Source organism: Panthera tigris, chromosome A2, assembly GCF_018350195.1.
Source record: "Panthera tigris isolate Pti1 chromosome A2, P.tigris_Pti1_mat1.1, whole genome shotgun sequence".
Classification (NCBI taxonomy): Eukaryota; Metazoa; Chordata; class Mammalia; order Carnivora; family Felidae; genus Panthera; species Panthera tigris.
The window spans coordinates 20,590,618-20,611,233 of record NC_056661.1 but is presented as its reverse complement, the minus strand read 5'-3'; the positions used below and the strand labels follow the sequence as shown (position 1 = coordinate 20,611,233).

The 20,616-nt window shown below is 54.6% G+C and overlaps 2 protein-coding genes across 3 annotated transcripts; one reads left to right on the top strand and one right to left on the bottom strand.

The window, feature by feature from the left end:
* The first annotated feature begins 9,981 nt into the window (after positions 1 to 9,981).
* RPL29 (ribosomal protein L29) lies at positions 9,982 to 12,452 on the top strand. The gene is made up of 4 exons (XM_007081944.3): positions 9,982 to 10,044; positions 10,466 to 10,510; positions 10,837 to 10,901; positions 11,950 to 12,452. The coding sequence occupies exons 2-4, from the start codon at positions 10,474 to 10,476 to the stop codon at positions 12,331 to 12,333; spliced, it is 486 nt and encodes a 161-aa protein (XP_007082006.2). The 5' UTR covers positions 9,982 to 10,044; positions 10,466 to 10,473; the 3' UTR covers positions 12,334 to 12,452.
* Positions 12,453 to 12,860: 408 nt separating this feature from the next.
* Positions 12,861 to 19,708, bottom strand: ACY1 (aminoacylase 1). 2 transcript variants are annotated; one of them, XM_007081955.2, is made up of 15 exons: positions 19,522 to 19,708; positions 18,902 to 19,013; positions 18,140 to 18,204; positions 17,964 to 18,068; positions 17,523 to 17,617; positions 17,158 to 17,234; positions 16,977 to 17,066; positions 16,821 to 16,877; positions 16,408 to 16,481; positions 16,273 to 16,322; positions 16,033 to 16,177; positions 15,863 to 15,931; positions 15,153 to 15,232; positions 14,959 to 15,019; positions 12,861 to 14,877 (listed from the first exon to the last, which is right to left on the bottom strand). In XM_007081955.2, exons 2-15 carry the CDS (start codon positions 18,993 to 18,995, stop codon positions 14,713 to 14,715), a joined length of 1,227 nt encoding a protein of 408 aa, XP_007082017.1. In that variant the 5' UTR covers positions 18,996 to 19,013; positions 19,522 to 19,708; the 3' UTR covers positions 12,861 to 14,712. The 2 variants fall into 2 exon arrangements, with proteins under 2 accessions (XP_007082017.1, XP_007082016.1); XM_007081954.3 differs by having other exon boundaries at positions 19,408 to 19,600.
* Between the last annotated feature and the right edge of the window lie 908 nt (positions 19,709 to 20,616).

Sequence of the window (20,616 nt, the reverse complement as noted above, 5' to 3'; positions counted from 1 at the left end):
ACTCAGGCACACAAATAGTCACCCAACCCTACAGACTCTTGTAGGGCTTCCTCTCCTGTTCCTGCTACTGCCAGCCATCAAGCCATGAGTCCTCCCATGATCCTTCCCAAATGCCTTTGTGTTCCACCACGGTAGCACTGAGGGTCCTGGATGGAAACCCTATGTCCGTCTCTCTCAGGGGATGGGGAGCTCCTGGAAGGTGGCAACTGTTTTCCTTCACAGTTGGAGACACTCCTTTAACGTGAATATTTGTTAAATAAATGGATGGATGGTTGGTTGGAGGGACAGATAGATAAATGGGTGGATATTTGGTTGCCTGATGGATTGGATCATTAGATGATGTATTAGTTTCCTATCTCTGTTCTAACAAATTACCACAAGCTTAAAGGCATAAATCAACACAAATCTATTATCTTATAGTTCTAGAGGTTAGATATCTGAACTGGATCTCATTAGGCTGAAATCAACGTGTTGACAGAGCTGTGTTCCTTCTGAAGGTTCCAGGGGACATTCCACTTTCTCACTTTTCTGGCTTCTAGAGGCTGTTCATTCTCCTTGTGTTGGGGTTCCATTCCTTTATCTTTAGAGCCAGCAATGCTGCCATCATGTTCTGTCTTCTGATTCCCTCTTCCACCCTTAAGGAACCTTGTGATTTCATTGGGTCCACTCAGATAATCCAGGATAATCTCCCTATTTTAAGGTCAGCTGATTAACCACCTTAATTCCATCCATAATCTTAATTCCCTTTTGCCGTGTTAAGTAACATATTCACAGAGTCTGGAGATTAGAATGTAGGCATTTTTGAGGGTCATTATTCTGTCTACCATAGATGGTTGGTTGGATGATGTATAGATGTACGAATAGGTGGATCGATGAGTGGATGGATGGATGGATGGATGGATGGCAAACTGAGCTCCCCAGGTAGAGATCAAGAGCTTGAGACAGAGCGTACATGTTAACCTCCCCCGCTTCTGCATTTTCTGCTTCTATTAATATAGTGCAAAAGCCCTGGCCAAGGGAGAGATTTTTCCCAGGTTTTGTACTTCTCTCCATTGCATTTTATCTTCCCAACTGGCTCTGGCTCTCCCAAAGGTCAGGTATCCTACCCCACATACCAATCTGGCACTCCAAACCAAATCTGACCCTTGCCTTCCAATGAGTGAGACAGTGACCTTGTGGGACTTTCAACTGGGATCGGAAATCGGAGGGGGGATAGGGGTGCAGAAGGGGATTCCTTTTAGATGAATGTGATGGAATATCAGTGAGAGGAGGCAAAGAGAGTAGGTCAGCCTCTGGAGCTCACCCACTTTGGGATTTTTTTTTTTTTTTTGAGGGAGAGAGAAATTAAATTTGTGTTTATTCCTTATTTATCTGTTTAAACATAATATCTGTTTAATGTAAAGGAATATCTGGAAATGGCAATGCATAATGATATAATGGACACTGGTGACCTACCACACAATACGAGAAGGAGAATGAAATTTGCCTTGTAAGACTGTAAGCTCCATGAGGCCTGGGGTTCCTGTTTGTCTTGCTCAGGCCTGCATCCCCTCCAGTATCAATAGTACTTGGTATCCTGTGGACTCTTGAGAGATGTTCACTGGTGGAATTTTCTTGTATGCGCCACGCCTACCCGACTCCTGCCTACCCCAGGGTATTAAGAATCTCTCCTCCTGGATTCTGACACAGCCCCCACCTGCTCTGAGGATGGTCTTTCTCAGCCCTGCACCAAGGGGGTGATGGAGAGCCCAGCTCTCCAGCCTGATGGAGGAGGTGGGATTAGGAGAGGCCTCAGCAGGCCCAGGAGTCAAGTGCTTAATTTTGCATTTCCCCCAGTTTTCAAATGAGGCTCAGTGTCACAAGGCAGGGAAGGGAGAAATAGGGAACTGGAGCCCAGATCCAAGCCCCTGTCTGGGCAGGAGCGAGTGGAGGGGGCTCCTGCCCTGACAGTATGTGGGGGGTCTCCTCCAAAGAGACTCTGGTGCTGGAAGGAGCCCGCTGCCACCATATCGGCCAGGTTGGTCTCCCTCCATGATGCAAGTCCAGGGGTCAGGCCAGCCTTGGTCCCCAGCTCTGCTCCATAAATACTGTGCTCCAGGAACAGGCCCCCGGGGAAGTGGGTGAGAAAGGGCCACATTCCCTGCACCCTACACCGTCCTGCACCCCTTCCCACCTACCGGCACTACTTTGCTCCGTCTTCTCTCAGGGAACCCCCTCTCCAGGCTGCTGCCACATTCCCACCCCCGCAGCCCCCAGGCCCCTCCTCCCGCCAGGGTGGGAGCACAGCAATTCAAGTTATTTTTAGCCAAGCCTCATCCTCCAGGAGAGGCAAGTCAAGGGGAAGCCGCCCCCGCACCTCCAGGAGCTGCTTGTGGAAAACGATTAAAACCAGTGCGGCCAGGCCCGTGCCAGATGGGCAGCCGTGCAGAGACAGGCCCAGTGAGGACCACTGAGCTCTCACCCGCCACCGGTTCCCAGAGCTGGGGCCTGGTTGCCAGGAGTGGTGGGGATCTCATCTCACATGCCCCTCATAGCCACCCCCACTCCGCAGCAGCTCCTCAGCCCGCCCTCTCCTGGCCCCGCCCCCACCATCCGGCCCAAGGTGAGGAGGGGGCATCCCAGGGCATCCCTGCTCTCCCATCTCCCTCTGGACAGGGCACCCTGGGGGTGGGCAGCTTCCCTATTTCCAGAAAAGATCTGGGGGGTAGGGAAGGACCCCCATAGTACCTGCCTGGCCTCTGGCTGCCTCAAGCCTGGTCTCAGCAGGATAGAGATCGCGGCCAGACCCCGGTAAGTGCGTGGTAGGAATGGGTCCCTGAAGCCTCACCACAACCTGCCAAGTAGGTAGTGTCCTCATCCTCATCTTACAGGAGGGGTCACTGAGCCACAGGGGGTTCAGTATTTGCTCAAGCTCACCTAGCTGCTATGTGTCAGGCAAGATCTGGATCATACTCTTGAACTTTCACCAGTGGATGGGCTGGGGGTGCCTGAGAATGTGACGGCCAGCTGATGAACAAGTGTGCGATAGACACAGAAAGGAAGGACGCACCAATGTTATTCTGGGGGGATGAGATAGGCCCTCCACTCTCTGCTACTTGCTGTGGATGCCAGAGCACGCTCTATCACTGACTCACTCCTCAGGTGAGGCATCGCTCTCCTTTTCCCAAACTGTCACCAGTGTGAGAGTCTCAGGCAGGGTCCAAGCCCAGAAGACCTTCCAAGAGTGGCTTTGACAGAGGAGAAGAAGTTGGTGACCCTGGGCAAGTCACTTCACCTTTCTCAGCCTCAGTTTCCCTATCTGCAACATGGGAGCAATGAGGGAAGCCGCTCTGAGGGTATGGTGAGGACCGGTGATGAGCAGTGAAAAGCTCCTGGCTCCAGACCTCAGCAGGGCACCCCTCTCTCTGCTGAGGCCTGGACTTAGGGCTGTGTGCCGGGAAGGCAAGGATGCCCACTGTGGGCCAGGCCCTTGGACTTTGAGGGTACAGCTCAGGGAGGCCCGGATCAGCTGGGGTCTCCTGCCAGAGAGCTCCCTGCCCCCTTCCCGTCCCCTCCCCACTCCTGCCTGATCTTTCACGGCCTACCTTCCAGCCAACAGCATGCCTCCTCTCCCAGGAAGACTTCCAGGTCCTTCCTCCAACCCCTAGAGGCTCCTGGCCTGGATGGGCCCTCTCTGTTCTGCATTCTGATGTTCTGTGCCTACATCTTCCTCTCCACCCAGCCCTCCAGGCTCTGTGCACAGTAGATGCTCCTGGTGATCGTGGCCACAGCTACAGCCCAGCAGACATAAACGGTTTTAAGCTCAGGGCCTCCCAGGGTCCACCCACAGATCTCCTGGAGAGGTCATCCTTTCTCTTTGCTGCATCACTAGAATCTCCCCCAGCCTGCATGGCTGACCCCATTTTACATGGAATGGGGGCAGAAGGGGAGTAAGGGGTAGCCCCTAGGAAGTTGGGTGATTTACCCAGGGACATAGCTTAGAAAGGGCAGTGTCTATGTCCACAAGCCCTTCTTGATAAGGGGGCATTTGATGGGACCTCAGCCCTCCTGGCTGTGCTGTTCCTCAGATCCCCAGCTCCTTTTCTGGTGTCCCCTTGTGCCTCCCTAAACAGGGGTGGGCTTCCTTCTCCCTTATTTCGTCCATGATGCACTGGGCCCTTGGAGGGGGGTTTACTAAAGGACTAAATGGGAAGCAGACAAGGGCAAGTCAAGAGCCTCCCCTAGACCTCCCCACCCCACCCCTGGCTTACAACCCTCCTGTGGCCCTCATGGCCTATCTGTCCTTCAGCCTGACAGTAAGATGCTCCCCCCACCCCAGGCCTCTCTTTAGCCTGGGCTGGGACAGTGGGCATCCAGTCAGGACGTGGTAAAGGAGAAAGGGGAGCTGGAGGGGCTGCGGTTGCCATAGCAATGACATTGCTGACTCCCTGGAAGCTGCTGGGGAGGGAAAGGAAAGGGTCCCTCCCAGCCCTCTGCTTCATTCTTCCTTTTCAGACCCTCTTTGTTAAAAAGGAGTCCCCTTGGCTGTTTTGTGTTTTCCACCTCAGAGGCGGGGCGGGAGTGGGGGGAGCCACTCTGGGGTGCAGTCTTGCCCTGTCCAACCCCCCCACACACACCTACTCCCCCTCCATGCCCAGCAAGTCAGTTCTTTGAGGCACCGAGCTTCTCCTCCATTCACATCCTGCCTGCCTCTGCCTGCCTGAGGCTGGCTGACCCCTGCCTCCTCCCAGGGTCACTGCCACCATCACCAACACGCCCTCCTTTCTAGGCCTGTTCTGGGTGAGTGAGTCTGAGCAGAGGCAGGGGCTAGCACTGAGGATGCTCCCACTTAGAGCATCTGTTGACCTTAGAGGCCAAGGGCTTCTCCCAGATCACCTGAGGGGTGGGAGTCAGCATCACAGGGCTCCCTCTATGGCCTCACCAGGCATACACCATCCCATGCTCTTCCGGGTCCCGCTGGGTGTCTGGACTATGGCAGCCCTCCATTTGGCTGTGGGACCTCTAACAAGTCATGCCCAAAGACTCCCCTCTCTCCATCTGTGAAATATGGTAACGAAAGCCCCATCACCCCCCAAGGCTGCCAGGCGGTCTCATGAATGCACATCCAGGCCCTGGGAGGCTTTCCTCCTGCTCAGCACTGGGTGATGCTCTCCCCCACTGTTACAGATGAGGAAACTGAGGCTCAGAAATGTGAAGTCACTCTGCTGGTGAGTGGCAGTCTGATTTGAACCCAAGCCCACCTGATGCCCAAACTGTGGCTTCCTATAACTCTCAGGTAGACCAACAGGGGTGGTCTCCACAGGCTTCGTTTTCTCTACCCTGAACTCTCTTTGGGGAAGACACCCACCCACCCCCCATCACCACCAGGCTCTTGATGGGGCCAGGGGGACCCAACCTACCCCAGAGCACCTGCTAAGAATGGCAGATAGAGGCTTGATCCACAGGTGGAGGTGGGTGGAAAAGTAGTGTGTGTGGGGGGGGGGGGTGGGCGTGTGAAAGAGAGAAAGAGAGAGAGGGACAGAGAGAGGGACAGAGGGACTGGAGGCTCAAAGGGTTCCCATGAGAGGGAGCCCCAGCCTACCAGCTGCAGCACCATTCCATTCGTGGGCCCGTGCTGCCCTCATGCGGATAGCAGGCTCACATTCCTGGTTGGGGACACTGCAGCACTCCGGGGCCAGAGGCCCCCCCAGAGGGAAAATCGGTGGCCTGGGGCTGTTGAAGACATACCCAGTGACCTGAGGGATGGGCTGCACCTCCAAGCCTCCGCTTGATCTGTCCTCTCTTTCCCTGCCAGGCCCCGAGCCCCACGCTGGCGTCACACGCTGCCCACCACCTTTCCTTCTCCAGGAACTTTGAATCCCAGACTCCCAGAGATAAGTGAACTTAAAGGTTATATTCTCCAACCCTCTATCCCATACTTCATCCTCCATCTTCAGTAATTAAATCACTGCTTGCATACCTCTTGTACAAGAGAGCTCACTGCTTCTGGGAACTCACTGCTCCATAGTTCGGAGGAAATTCTGATTGATCTGAAATAATCCTCATCCATGCAGCTGGTATTGGCCTTCCTCAGTCACAGCTTTGCCTTCTGTGGCCACATAGAGCTAGGTGGCCTCTCACTTGGGAATTTCTAAGCAGATCCAAAGCCACTGCTCAGGGGGGCTCCTCTTCTGTGCGCCCCCCCCCCAGTCTTCTACAGAGAGAACATCCTGGTTTCTGATAACCCACCCACAGTCCCTCTTATCTGGTACACTGGGGGTCCCTGTCCCTCTGGAACTGAGGGGACTCTAGCCTGAGGGGAATCTGGACCCCTGAGGACTGTCCCTTCCCTCCAGCCTGACTCTCCCTTGGATCCTGTCCTCATTTTTAGCATTCACTTGCCTCTGACATTCTTTCCCTGAGCCTTCTCCCCCTCTCCAGAGGCCTTGTGGGGAAAAAAGCATAAATGAGACTGACAGTGATTGAGCACCTAATGTGTACTCAGCACAGTGTTCAGTGCTTTACTCAAATTATCCAGTGTCACCCTGTGGAGCAATTACTGTGTTTGTCCCCAGGTTACACTCAGAATGAAGCTTAGAGAGCAGAGATCTGACCTGGTCAAAGAGCTGACTCTTATCCCTGTGAAATCCCTTCAGGCTGATTGGCTTCTTGCCTCTTGATTCTGCCATCTGCCTGGGTTTGTGAAGTGTGTACATTTAATTCCTCAAATACTTATCAGGCCCCACATGCACCTGGACCTGTGCCAGGCACAGCAAAAATAATCCCAGCAAAAATAATCTCCAATCCTGTTACTTTGGTGAATGGGCCCTACTGGATCCTACTTGGACTGTGGCTCTGGACAAGGCCTGGGCAAGACAATGCCACTGGAGGCCACGTGGTTCAGGTGGGTCACATCCAGTCTCGCCCAGTGCAAGGTTTATCTAGGCCTCACCTCTCCAGCTTGTGCCCAAGGCATCGGCAAGGGGCCTGGTTGATAGACACTCCGCTGAGTCTAGCTAGTGGCTCTGCCCTAGGCTAGGCCACTGAGGGTGGAAGGTGGACCCAGGCCTCCACATGGACCTGAAATGGGGCAAGAGCTGCTCATTCATAGAGGGTGGAAGTGTGTCAACCTTGGAGAAAAGGTTACATTTTTCACCTTTTTTGTGTCAGAGACTCCTTTGGCATCTGGTGATGTTTACTGACCTCTTTCAGAATAATGTATGGTTGTGGTGGGGGTTTTTTTGTTGTTGCTTATTTACTTATTTATTTTAAGTACCCTCTATGCCCAACATGGGGCTTGAACTCACAAGCCCTATATCAAGCGTCATACACTCTTCTAACTGAGCCAGCCCCAGAATAATGTTTTTAAAGGTTTTTTTTTTTAATTAAAAAAATGCTTATTTTTGAGAGAGTGTGAGCAGGGGAGGGGCAGAGAGAGGGGGACAGAGGATCCAAAGCAGGCTCTGTGCTGACAGTAGTGAGACCAACATGAGGCTTGAACTCATGTGAACCATAAGATCATGACCTGAACCAAAGTCAGACGCTCAACCAACTGAGCCACCCAGGAGTCCCATATTCCTTTTTTTTTTTTTTAGTTTATTTATTTATTTTGAAAGAGAGAGAGAGAGAGAGAGAACAAGCAGGACAGGAGCAGAGAGAGGGGGAGAGAAAGAATCCCAAGTAGGCTCCTCAATGTCAATGCAGAGCCTGATGCGGAACTCAAACCCACAAACTACAAGGTCATGACCTAAGCCAAAGTCCGATACTTAACCAACTGAGCCACCCAGGTGCCCCGCCCCCCAACACACACACACCAATAATGTTTTCAAATGAGCAAAATAAAATAGGACCACAAAGGATTTTCATGAACAGGGAAGGATGTCCATGAATTATGACTGAATGAATACAATTGTTACAAAAGAGCTTTCACGGAAAAAGAATGAGAGAAAGAAAGGAAGGGAGGGAGGGAGGAAGGAGGGAGGGAGGGAGAGGGAGAGGGAGAAAGAGAGACGGAGGTGAGGGAGGGGTGAAGAGGGGAGGGGAGGAAGGGAAGAAGGGAGGGAAGGATAAAGGGAGGGAAGGAGAGGGGAGGGGGGGAGGGAGGAAGGAAGAAGGAGGGAACTATCCCTATACATAAGGCTGGCCCTACCATCGTACCTATTGAAAGGCATGGCAGGCAAGTGGCTCTAGGTCATGTTCCCTTTTGGCTCCTGAACAAGTCCCAGATCAATCAAAGCTCCCCACTCTTGTCACTGCTCCCCCTTTGACAGGCAGCTGGGATTTCACCCTGGGCCAATCCCTATAGCAGCTCCAATGTTAATGCATGGCCATCATCACCTGTCTTTGAATCTGCCTCCCCTGTCAGACTATGGCTCTCTGCTCACTGCTTGCTCTGCCACTGTTATAACAACCTGGCAAAACTAAGTCCCGAGCAGATGTCCACATCTTCCTTTCCCCCTTCACCCCCCAACTCTCTGCAATATGCTCCTGTCACTCCGTGAAACCACCTTGCCAAAGAACGTCCATTCAGCAGGTGTTTATTAAGTTCCTGTTCTACATCAAGTCCTATGTCAAGCAATGGGGAAGTAAAAGTGACCAAACCAGTCCTGAACTCATGGCACCTGTGCCAGTGGACACGTACACAAGTAAATATAGAACATAATTAGAGTCTGGAAAGTTCTATGAAGGAAGCAAAGAGAATGAGAGGACACAGAATAACTGAGGAGATGGAGTAGAGTGTATCTATTTTAGATAGGGTGGGCAGTCTTTGGGAGACCTCTCCAATAAAGCACACCATCCAAAGAGCATAGTCCAGGGAGAAGGTAGTCCAGTCAGAGAGGATAATAAGTGCAAAGGCCTTGAAGTCAGAACAAGCATTTGTACTTGGCAGGAAAGGAAAAAAGCCCATGGGTTTGGAGAGAAGTGAATGATATGGAGAAGACTGCCAGGATTAGGGGAAGTAAAGAGTTTCTTTCCAAATGCAAGAGGAGGCCTTTGAAGACTTTCAATGACAAGGTCTGATTTGTGTCTTTAACCGTGCCCTCCGGTCCCACTGCTGCGTGGAGATGAACTGTGGAGGGGGAGAGGAGAAGAGGGAAAAGTTGTCAGGAGGAAACGCCCGACTCATTTTCGATGTCCCACAGGCGTATCACATTTAATGTATCCAAACAGAAACATCTGGATCACTGGCCTCCTCAAAGCAAAGCAATAAAAGCCCTGTCCCTCCCAACCTTCCCCACTTCTGTGAACAGTACCAGCATTCATCCAGACGTTCAAGCCAAAAATTTAGGGACCACCTGGCCTCCCTCTCCTCCCTCATCTTCTGCATCCCAAGTCCAGTCTACTGATCCACTCTTCCTCATACCGGCCGCCCTGGCTGGGTTCCAGGTTCCCCCACTCTCCAGTGGCACCACGGAGAAGACGGCACCAGCCGCCCCACACCTACCCCGCTTCACTTCTGCCCCCTACAGTCCATTCTCCGCACAGCAGCCAAGGTACTTTTATTTATTTTTTTTTCAACGTTTTTTATTTATTTTTGGGACAGAGAGAGAGAGACAGAGCATGAACGGGGGAGGGTCAGAGAGAGAGGAGACACAGAATCGGAAACAGGCTCCAGGCTCCGAGCCATCAGCCCAGAGCCTGACGCGGGGCTCGAACTCACGGACCGCGAGATCGTGACCTGGCTGAAGTCGGACGCTTAACCGACTGCGCCACCCAGGCGCCCCATCCAAGGTACTTTTAAAGAACACAAGTCTGTCACTCCTTTCCTAGCATGTATTCCTCAGGGTCTCCCTTCGTCTTCGGGACCTTTAATGAGAACTGGGCCCCAAGAGCCTAGTCCAGTTAGAATAAACGTGGGTAAAACCTGCAGGAAGCTGCGCGAGGCTCGTAGCGCCGCCTTCCCATCTGGCTTGTACCCTCCCAGGCTTCGGAACCTTTCTTCCCGGCGCTGGGGGAAGCTTTTCCGGAAGAACCTTCCGGCCTGGACGATCCTATTTCCCGTGCTGCACAGCGGCCTTCCTCTTTCTCTTCCGGTCCAAGGCGCTTCGGGAGCCGCGGGCTTTGGTGAGTTTTGGCCGCGCGGTATCCGGAGCCATCCGCGGCTCCCAGCCAGCTGCCGGGCGCTAACCCCGCGAAGGACAGGGAGACCGGCTGCGTGGCTGTGGGGAGCGGAGGGCGCGGGGCGCGCGTGGTGCTTGCGGGTTCTCAAGGAGTGGATGGGAGGGGGAGGACTCGGATTTGGGGTAGAGCGCAGCCTTGGGAGGGAGGGTTGGTTTCAGGGCACTGTTACCCGAGTTCGGGAGGCGGGGACCGGCGTCGGGTCGTGCTGAGTAAGTTGAGGCCGGTGGAGGCCGCAGATGCAAGGCAGGCATCTGTGTGCAGTTTCATTCCGGCTTCTGGCCCACGTCCTTCCACATCAAGGCGGCAGTGATAGTAGGCCCAGCCCTGTGAGCCCCCGGGCCTGACCTCCACTCTCCTCTTCCAGGTGCAGGTATGGCCAAGTCCAAGAACCACACCACGCACAACCAGTGTAAGTTCCCCTGGCCCAACCTCTTATCTCACACTTCAGACCCTGACAAGAACTAGGGATGAGGGGCAGGGCAAGGGGGCACATTTCTACTGTGGGCCTGGGGCTGATTTTGTTTTCAGTCACTGTTACCTTTGGGTTATAGTTGTAGAAGCCAGGCATCCGCTTGAGATACCCACAGTGCTTTGCATTCACTGATAAGGGTTATTCCAGATCTCAAGAAGGCCTACTCTGGGAAGTAATGGTTTTTCCCAGGCTGGCCAGCTGTGATGTTGGGTGGTCTTACTAGAGCAAATCTCATTTGGTCTAATTCCTTTGCTTCCTCCCAGCACGGAAATGGCACAGAAATGGCATCAAGAAGCCCCGGTCACAAAGATACGAATCTCTTAAGGGGGTGAGTGTGTGTGCCGCATCACATACAAGTGTGTCTGTTTGGCCCCAGTTGCACCATCAGAGAGCCTTTCATGTATCTTTTTCTGACTTCAGCATCTGCCTGAGCACCGTTATGAACTGTCTCTTGTCTTACCTGGACTACCAAAGTCCACGGTTTCTCTATCCAGCCACCTTTTGCTTGGACTTGAAGTTCTGCCAAACCCATAAGAAACCTTTACTTGGCTTTTCCCAGCCCAGGTCGTAACTCCCTGGTCAACTGTAACCTGCCTCCTGAGGGTAGTTTGACCATCCCCATTGCTTATCCAGAGCACTTGAAGGGAGGGAATGGCTTTATCTTTGTGTACTGCGCACTTTGTGAAAATCTTCCATTCTTCCAGTCACATGACCTTGATCTGACCCGGTGCTGAGCTTGGGGGTCAGCTTTCCTTCCTGTGCCAAGGAGTTCCAAGAATTGGCTGAGAAGGCTGAGGCTACAGGGTCTAAGCAAGAGAACAGGGTCCTGTCTCTACCCTGTGCCCTTGATCTCTGATCTGTGGAATGAATCTTTGAATTTCACAGCTTCAGTTTCCCCATCTTGATTTCTTTTTCAGCCTTCTTTGCCATGAATCTGTTGTACCAGGTGTGGTGTTTAACTGACACTTTCCTTAAAAGAGGTGGGGATGGCCCTGAGGGGTTTCAGGAAAACTGAGCTGACGCCCTGCAACCCTGGCAGAAGGGGCAGCCTTCATTTGTTCTTTCCTTCTGCACTTGATTTGAGCTCTATTGGGCTCTGGGCATGTAGCCCGGAAAATGTGGTGTGTGTGGAGCATTAGGGTGGAGTGTTGGCTTTTGGGGTTGTAGTACGCGTTTCTCTTCAGGTGATTTGTGAGGGGTGTATATTTCAGCATTTAAGTTTGACTTAAGTTCGGCATTTAAGTTTGACTGTCTACCTCCCCAGTAGGCCTTGGCTGGAGCCCAGCAATCTCGATACATCTGTGGAGAGGGCCACAACAGGTGACTTGGGGCCCACGTGCTGCACTTACAGTGTCTGCTTTTTTTTTGCCTTCCAGGTAGACCCCAAGTTCCTGAGGAACATGCGCTTTGCCAAGAAGCACAACAAGAAGGGCCTGAAGAAGATGCAGGCCAACAACGCCAAGGCCATGAGTGCACGTGCCGAGGCTATCAAGGCCCTTGTCAAGCCCAAGGAGGTCAAGCCCAAGATCCCAAAGGGTGGCAGCCGCAAGCTCAATCGACTTGCCTACATCGCTCACCCCAAGCTCGGGAAACGTGCTCGTGCCCGCATTGCCAAGGGTCTCAGGCTCTGCCGGCCAAAGGCCAAGGCCAAGGCTCAATCCAAGGCCCAGGCTGCAGCTGCAACTCCTGCTCCAGCTCCTGCTGCGGCTCAGGCTCAGGCTCCCAAAGGTGCCCAGGCCCCCACAAAGGCACCAGTGTAGAGCCTTCCATCTGCCAGTGTGAGGGTAGAAGGACTGGTGTGACCCCTGGGCTTCTATCTGCATGGGGCTGGTGTCCTCCTGTGCTATTTGTACAAATAAACCTGCGGCAGGATCTGTCAGTTGGCCTGTGTCTGTGATCCAGGAACTAGGGTTGGAGTGGGGTTGGTACCTCCATTTTTTGCTTTCTCTCGGTGGTAGGGTATGGGTGGGAGTCAGGGGAAATGGGGTTCTGGAGTGTAGGAAGGGGACCTGGTAAAAGAAATGGTGGTGGGCCTTAGGGAGGCTGGAGCACATAGCCTGCTGGACTGGGTAGGCTGGTGAGGAAAGTAATCACAAATATCCTGATCTTTGAATTTACCCAGGAGATAAAGGACCCTGCTGAATTCTGCACTCTGGCCTGAGCCATTCCACACTTAAGCTGTTCCTAGTGTACATGGCCAGCATCCACTATTCCGGGTTGTTCTGGTCCCCCCAAGCCAGGGCAGTGGTGGCACTGTCTTCCTAGTGCAACTGCGCCAGACCCTGCTGTGCACCCTGGATCAGCTGCTTTATTTGCAAAGTCTTCGTCCTTAGGGGAGTCAATGAAGCAAGTGGTATAGTGGTCATTGGTATTTGGGGGCTTCCTATAGAAGGTGCCAAGCATATCACTGTTCCTGGTCACCCAGTCCTCAAAACTCACTTTTCAGTATGGTGATCATGTAATTTGTGAACCAGCCTTGGGCACTTGTCTCAAGGATTTCACTTCCTTACTCTGGGGTACTAGGTACAACCCATGATAAATGGTCTCCCTTCTGAGGTAGGTATTACTATTCTTTTTGTTTTACAGGGAAGGAAATTTGTTCCGAGATGATGGAGCTAGGCTGGGATGGAAGTGGCATTGGGACCCAGGCAGCCCATGCTGGACCCCAGAAAGTTTGCTTGGCCAGCCAAGGCTGGGCTGCTAGCTCACGACTGTCATCCTGGCATGCTCTGGATGGCCAACTGCCCCATTACCAGGGGGTGTCAGATAGGTGGGGTCTTGAAAGGGACCAAAAGCAGGTTTTATGTCCTGAAGGTAGCTTGGCCCAGCCTGAGGTTACCAGGTCATGTGGCTTCCACTAAGGCCTGTGCTCTAATCCCCAAGAGAGGGGGCATAAAGACTCCTTTGCCCAGTCATCCTGCTACAGTCTGAAGGGGGAGGCCAGACCCCAGGTCAGGGGCTTCAACTAGGCTTACTGAACATCACAACCAGCTTGCTGCACTCAGCTTTTGCATGGAGCCTCCCTTGTGTAGAAGCACAGGTCCCCAGTTCTTGAGTCTCAATTCTTTGTGGACTCCCATTACCTGCAAGCTATGCAGTCCTGGACAAGGTATTCTAGCAGAGCTTCTAAAGGGGTTCCAGTGAAACCTGCATCCAGGGGCTGCTGTGAGGGTTCAAAGATAACAAAGTCCTGGCTCCTTGTCAGAACTCCAGGTGCAGGGATTACTACCATGGGGACTAAGCCTGCAGGCCACAGAACCAGGCTGTGGACTTCCCTCTGGCCACTGTCAGCACTTAAAAGCCCAGCCATACCTGTCCCACCCAGTTCCTGTGGAGGCCAGAACAGGACTAGATCGGATAAGCTAGAGGAACAGGCTCAACTCTCGGGGCCACAGTGACTTCTTGGTACTGCCTAGAGCCCTAGCAGTGCTGACAGACTGAAGTCCCCATTCGTGGGCCGCTCTGCACACACTGATCCTTCCCTACACAGGGTGCTGGGGACCCTAAAGTCAACTAATCAGGTCTACCAAGGCTCCTACCCCTCTGTGACTCAAGCTCCCAACACCAGAGCAGGCGCCACACCTGTCATCCCTAGGGTCTGGCAAATGCGAGCAGTCTTGACTTGCTCGTTATCTGCCTGCCCCGACATCTGGCAGGGCCCACCTGGCCTCCAGTTCTAGTTCTATCTCAGGATCCCAAGTGTGTTTCCAGAAAGCCAGGAATGTTTCCCTGAGATCTTTGTCTTAGTTTCCCTCTCAACGAGGATGGTATCCCCGACCTTAAAAGTCAGATATAGGTATAGTGACCATTGAGAACAAGAATTATGGTCCTTTGATGCCAGACAGGGCTGGGTGGTACTGAATGAGCATGCCGTGTCGAGGGGCACAAGAGCAGCATAGGGTGCTAGAGACATATCCAGAGCCAGGCTCAGTTTCCTCATCTGTGAACTGGGGGTGATAACAGCATGTCCACAAATAAAATGACAGAATCACTGCTTCATGAACATCCTTGCTCTTAGTACTTCAGAACTGGCCCCTGTCCGCACACAGACTTTATTGTGGGGCAGGGGGGCAGAGGGGTAGACCACTTAACACTGGTCAGGATGGACACTCCGGGGTAGAGGTTGGGGAGCCTGGGACTCAGCTCTCACTGGGCAGGGCAGGCACGCTGGCCAGAGCAGGCAGCAACCGTGTGTATATGTCAACCCCACGGAGGAACACAGCCTCATGCAGACGCTCATCGTGGTCATGCAGCAGCACGGGTGTGTAGTTCATGGGTGAGAAGCCCAGAGCTGGGACCCCCACCTGCAGGGGGCAAGGAGAAGCTGTTAGGAGGAAGGCCAGGATCCAGGCCCACCCACTGCTCATTCATTGCATGAGGCTCACCGCACGGAGATAACGGCTATCGGTGGCAGCTGGGAAGATCTCCGGCTCCAGAGTGAGGTTCCTGCCGAGGTAAGAGCCTGGTGAATGGGGAGGCAGTGAGGGGAGAGGGCAAGGGAAGGATTGAAGGGACAAGGAAGGTGGAAGGGAGGTAGGGGAAGGACAGAGGAAAGGGAAAGGCTAGCCAGTACGCTCACATGTCCTTGAAGACCCCACTGAATGCTGCCCACCAGGGATCTGAGTCATTAGTAGATGTCACTCGGGACTCTGTCCACTTCTGGGGGGAGGGGAAGGAAGGCAAGATCAGGACAGGGCCCGGACATCTTGCCCTATTCTTCATAGGGTGGGCTGTGCCTGCCACAGGCACACATCCAACCCCCACTCCCCACCCTGGCCTCAATCCACCTATTCAGATGCCCAGCTGGCCAGTCCAGCCACAGGTCTGGGACCTTGCCCTGCTCTCCATCTTCTTACTTCCTGTCCATCCTTCATATCCTAGGCCAAGTGGCCCTTCCTCAGGATGGCTCTCCCAGACCTCTCAGACTGGCCGAATACTCGTTGTGGGTTCTCAGAGTGTGGGGTCCCACCCTTTCCTGAACCACATGTGTTCATACTTATGTAAAAGTAATATTATACAAATGTCTAATTCAGGTCTATTCCTTTTTTCGTGCTGTAAGGACTAGAAGGCCATGAACTGTGCCTAATTTTACTCCTATGCTATGCTCAGCACCCAACAGTGGCCTCCATGACTAATGCTTGTTGGTGAATAAAACGTGTCTCTCATAGCTAAGGCAATGTCTAGATATATGCAGGCACACCAAGCGCACACTCCCACTGTGACCCACACTCAGCCAGCCCAGTCTCCCCTGTGCCCACGGCTCCCCGACCATGGGTCCCCAGCCGATACCTGAATAAACTCGAAGGTGACTCCTTCGCCGGCTGCCTGGCACCAGCCCTGCAGCTGCTCCTCGAAAGCCTATGAGAAGGGAGATGAGCTGACCTCTCGGGCTCTCCCTGAGCCTCCAAGATAGGTTTGAGGACCCGGCTCCCTCCTCCAAACCCAGGTAGAGGTGGCACCTTCAGGTCTACATCCGGTGCCACACGGAAGTCAAAACTGGCGCTCATAGTAGCAGGTACCACATTGCAGGCCACGCCCCCCTCTAGCTTAGTCAGGTTCACAGAAGTCACAGCCCCCTCCTTCAGGTGCGGGTTTGACTGCAGCCTGTGGTGGGAGACAGGGCAGGGGCAGCAGGGGGAACCTCCTTTCTCTCCTGCACAGATGCTCAGACCCCCACCCTCTTTCCCAGGCTGCCTTACCTCTGCCTCTCCTTCTCCCGGAAAGCCAGGATTGAGCTCACGACCTTGTGCTAGGAGAGTGTGAGATCGGATGTGAGAGTGGCCCTGGGATAGAGCCTTGGGAATTCCCAAACTCCCTCCCTGTGTGCCACGCACCAGCTTCTCTGCTGCTGTGTCCTCAATGAAGCGTGAACCGTGACCCGGCTTCCCGATGCTCGTGACCCGCACCCCTGGGAAAAATGAGTGAGAAGTGGGTGTCTTAAGCATGGGTAGGGCTGAAAAAGTATCAGCCCTGGGGTGGACCCAGGTCTTCCCCTCATTCCAAGCTCCTCTGGCAGGGCTGTCCCCCACAGAATGCACAGTGTAGAGCTGGCTTCTGCCCATGGCAGGGGTTTACCCTAAGAAGCTCAGGAAGGAGAAGCCCAGGTAGGAAGGGTCTGGGAGGCAGAGGCTCTGGGTTCAAGGCCTACTCAGGTCCAAACCTGCTGCATGACCCTGGGCAGGCCCCTGCCCCTCTGGCCCAGCACCCCATCTGCACAGTGACATCCTCCTGCTGAACCCATACTCACACCAGGGGCTCCGCTCACTATAAAAGACAGTGAAGGCATCGGCGGGGTTGGCCAAGCCTGGGGAGGAAAAGGGGATTCAGAGGGTGGAGTGGCCCAGCCCCCACTAGCAGATTCCCTATCCCCTACTGGCCACTCAGGGGCCTGCCACCCGCTCACCCTCATCGAGGGCAAAGCCAGCCCTAAGAGCCTGGAACTCGGGCCGCTGCACAAACAGCTCCATGCCTTGGTGACCCCCAACCTCCTCATCTGCAAAAGCAACAAGGACATGAGATGAGGGAGCCGCCCTCACCAACATATCCTCCTCCCTTGAAAGTGTCCCTCCCCGAGCCACTCCTACCTGGCACAAAGGTCATGTGGATGGTTCTGGGGAAATGGTGGCCCTCAGCCTTCAGCCTCCTCACAGCCTCCAGGTACCTGAGGGGCAATGACAGGAGGTAAGCCAGGTGTTGAGGGAGCCACCAGATGCTTGGGTGGGCAGGCTGGAGCCCTGGGCCCTGGGCCCTACTCTGCTGCAATCTGGTAGGGGGACTCTGGGAAATCCCTGTCCCTCAGTCTCCCTATCCATGTAATGGTGGTAATTCCTGTCCAAGGTAAGAGGTCAAGATGTTCCTTGGCCTTGAGTTTCTCCAATCACACCCCAGGTCCTGTGTCAATTCAATGGGCCAGTGACATTGGAGGGGACAGGGAATGGAGGACACTCACTGGATGCTGACACACTTCATGTCCTGCGTGCCCCTGGCATAGATGTAGCCCTCGGCATCCTTGAAGGCCTCAAAGGGGTCATGACTCCAGTGTTCCTGGGGTGGAGATGAGAAGAAGGACCCAAGCCCCAAATTTAATCTATTCTCTCAACTGTGGCCTTGTCCTGGAAGCCCATAGTAGAGTTGGGGTGTCAAGTGGGGTGGTGAAGGGGATAGAAGAGGGCAGCTGATTGCCATCCCTCAACTCTGTTCCCACCATCACCCCCCCACTGTGGGCACAGAATGGACCACTGGACAAAAGCTGCTTGAACAGAGTAACGCCCTATGAGATCAGGAGTCAGTTTTAGGACCAGCCCAGTAGGATCCCTGGGGTCCAAGAGAAGGTCTACATCATCTTCGCGTGCCTCAAAGCCTACACCACTCCCCCCGTCCCCACACACACCTTGAAGACAGGCACCACATCCGTGTGGGAGTTGAGTAAAAGGGAGGAGAGTCTGGGGTTGGTGCCTGGCCACGTCAGCACGGTCACCACACGGCCTGGTGCCACCTGGAGAGGACCAGGAGGTAAGGAGATGCCCCAGGGCCAGATCCCCTCCCCATGCAGGGCCCCAAGCTCACCTCTACTTTCTGACAGCTCAGGCCCAGCTGGTGGGCTCTCTTCTCAAGGAAGGCCACGGCAGCCCCTGGGGACACAGAGAGTCTTGGGGTTGCTTCTGCCTACCTACACTTCCCACCGATCCAGGCAAAGCTGGGGTGCATTCAGAGAGGGGAGCCCATTCGAAATGGGCTGCTGCCTCCTCAGTGCAATTCCACATCCCTCAGGGACACCTGCATTTCTGTCTCCAACGAAGAAGATATTTTTGGCCAGTCAGGGACCCTTTGTGGAAGGTCAAGTGGGAAGTCCACAGTTAGAAACAGGAGTGATTGCTATCTTCCTTAGAAATAGGAAAACTGTGGTACAGAGACATGAGATTCACCTAATGTCTCCCAGCTGGTAAATACAGGGCAGGGGTTTGGACCCATGTCCACAATTTCCAGCCACCAAGCTTGATTCCCTAAGGGCTGTGGCCTTTGTCCTGCCCCAGTAGGCTTCTGGAGCGTCTTTCTTTGTGGCTGTCTGGTCTCCCCTCCCCGACCTCAAACACTGGGCAGTGAGGTGAAGTTGTTCCTTAACTAGCCACCAGGAGTAACTTCTGGTGCAGCACAGTCTGAAGGGGGCGGCTGAGCAGTCTGTTGGTCTGGGGAATGGCTAGAGGCATTGAGGCGCCATTTGGGGCAGCAGAGTGGGGCTCAGCTGGGTGACAGGGGTTGGAGTCTGGTATAGAGCACAGTCCCCGCCCCGGGGCCCCACCGCAGGCCCTGGAACCACCGCGTTCTCACCGTAGTCGGGTTCCGGCTGGACGGTGCGGATGCGCAGGTACTGACGGAAGAGTGTCACGGACGGGTGCTCGCCCTCGAGACCCTCGCTGGCCATGGCGCTGCGCGGGGTGAGCTGGGGGCAAAGCGAGTGGCTACCTACCCCTCCCGTCTGGGGCCCAGTGGACTCCATCTGCACACAGGCCCTCCCCAGGGCGGTTCCTCCAACGTCCCACAGGGAGAACACACCCCGTTTTGGAGCCCCCATTCTGTTTCAGGAGCCGTGCTGGCCGCTTTCGACACATGCCCATTTGAATCCGCCAAAAAGCCCCATGAAGTTGTGCCTCTGAATGCCCACTTTACAGAGGAGAAAGCTGAGGCTGAGAGGTTCGGGGACAGCTAGAGAATAGCTGAGCCAGGTTTGATCCCAGGCATTGACTCCCCCAGCCCTTCCCAAATCATTCTCCCAATTGCCCGGATTTTATCCCATGGAACCCCAGATCGCTCTACTCCTCTCCGGGGCCCCCCACCTCGCTGTCTGCCGGTCTTGGGCCCGCGGTTGCCTCTCAGCGCCCGCTCCGGACTGTGCCCAGGGCTCAGGGTCCTGCAAGGTCGCGGGCTCAGAACCGCCCGGGTCTGCCTACCACGTGCCCGGACCGGGTCGCGGGGCGGGGCCGAAGACTGCGAGTAAGGGCCGTCCCAGTCTCTAGGGCCGCGTCGGCGCGGGAGTCTCCGCCCGCCCCTGGTTCCAGCCTCCGCTCCGATTACCGGATTCCTCTCGGGGGCAGCCTCCGCCGCCACCTGCTACGCCCCGCGGCTGACTGCTGGCCCCCGCTGGCCCCGCCCCCGCCCACAGGCCCCACCCCGCCAGGCCCCGCCCCCGGGCCTAGAAGCGAGCTCCGGATGGTCCCGCCTCCAGAGGGCTCTATCTCCCACAACTTCCACATGGGGACAGAAGCGAGGTGGGTAGACACTGACACACGAAGTGTCTGCCCCTCCGGCGCCCCTTACTCTTGGGGTACAGAGCTGCAAAGTCCTGCCAGAGCTGGCTCCTGCCTGCTCCCCGACCCCCTCCCGTGCGTCTCCGACTTCTCCCCCATTCCGTGTCTCAGCTCCTCAGGGAGGGCTTCCCTGACTGCCTCAGCCCCCTATGTGGAGAGGTTATTGGTCAATATCTGTTTTTTCATACTGTATAAGCTCCAGGAGGCCGGTCCGTGTACCCGCAGATCCGTGTACCTGGTAGGGCACTGAGCCTATGCCTGGACAAAGTGTCAGGAAAGGATAAACGGACAGAGGGGCACATATGTGACTGCCTGTGAGATCGTGCGAATGTGCAGCTGTGTGGGCAAATCTAACAGTGTGCATCAGTGTGTGTGACCGTGTGTGTGACAATACGAGTGTGAGGTGGTGGTTGGGTGTGGTAGCATCTGTGTGACAGAGAATGTCATGGTGGGAGGATGAAACTGAGGCTGCGTGACAGCGGGAGAGGTGGGGAAACTGCACAAAAGCATACATGTGACATACTGTTGGCTGACCCTGTGCCAGGCTTCCTGGCTCTTCTGCAGCCACCGGAGAGGGAGGATAAAGAGGCACAGGTGTCGTACTGGCCACCCCCAGACTGCACACAGTTGTAGCTGCCCACTTGTGCCCCCAGTTGGCCTTTGTACCCTTAGGCAGTTCTGAAGTCAGCTTGGGGAGGGGCAGGGTTGAAGACTTCAGCCTCCTGGCTCAGAGGAGGC

Coding starts and splice junctions, on each gene's coding strand:
- RPL29 (XM_007081944.3), top strand. CDS start 10,474: ATGGCCAAGTCCAAGAACCACACCACGCACAACCAGT. Junction 10,511..10,836: donor CCACACCACGCACAACCAGT/GTAAGTTCCCCT, acceptor GCTTCCTCCCAG/CACGGAAATGGCACAGAAAT. Junction 10,902..11,949: donor GATACGAATCTCTTAAGGGG/GTGAGTGTGTGT, acceptor TTTGCCTTCCAG/GTAGACCCCAAGTTCCTGAG.
- ACY1 (XM_007081955.2), bottom strand. CDS start 18,995: ATGGCCAGCGAGGGTCTCGAGGGCGAGCACCCGTCCGTGACACTCTTC. Junction 16,178..16,272: donor CGGGAGAAGGAGAGGCAGAG/GTAAGGCAGCCT, acceptor CTCCCACCACAG/GCTGCAGTCAAACCCGCACC. Junction 15,233..15,862: donor TCACCTTCGAGTTTATTCAG/GTATCGGCTGGG, acceptor CCCTCCCCCCAG/AAGTGGACAGAGTCCCGAGT.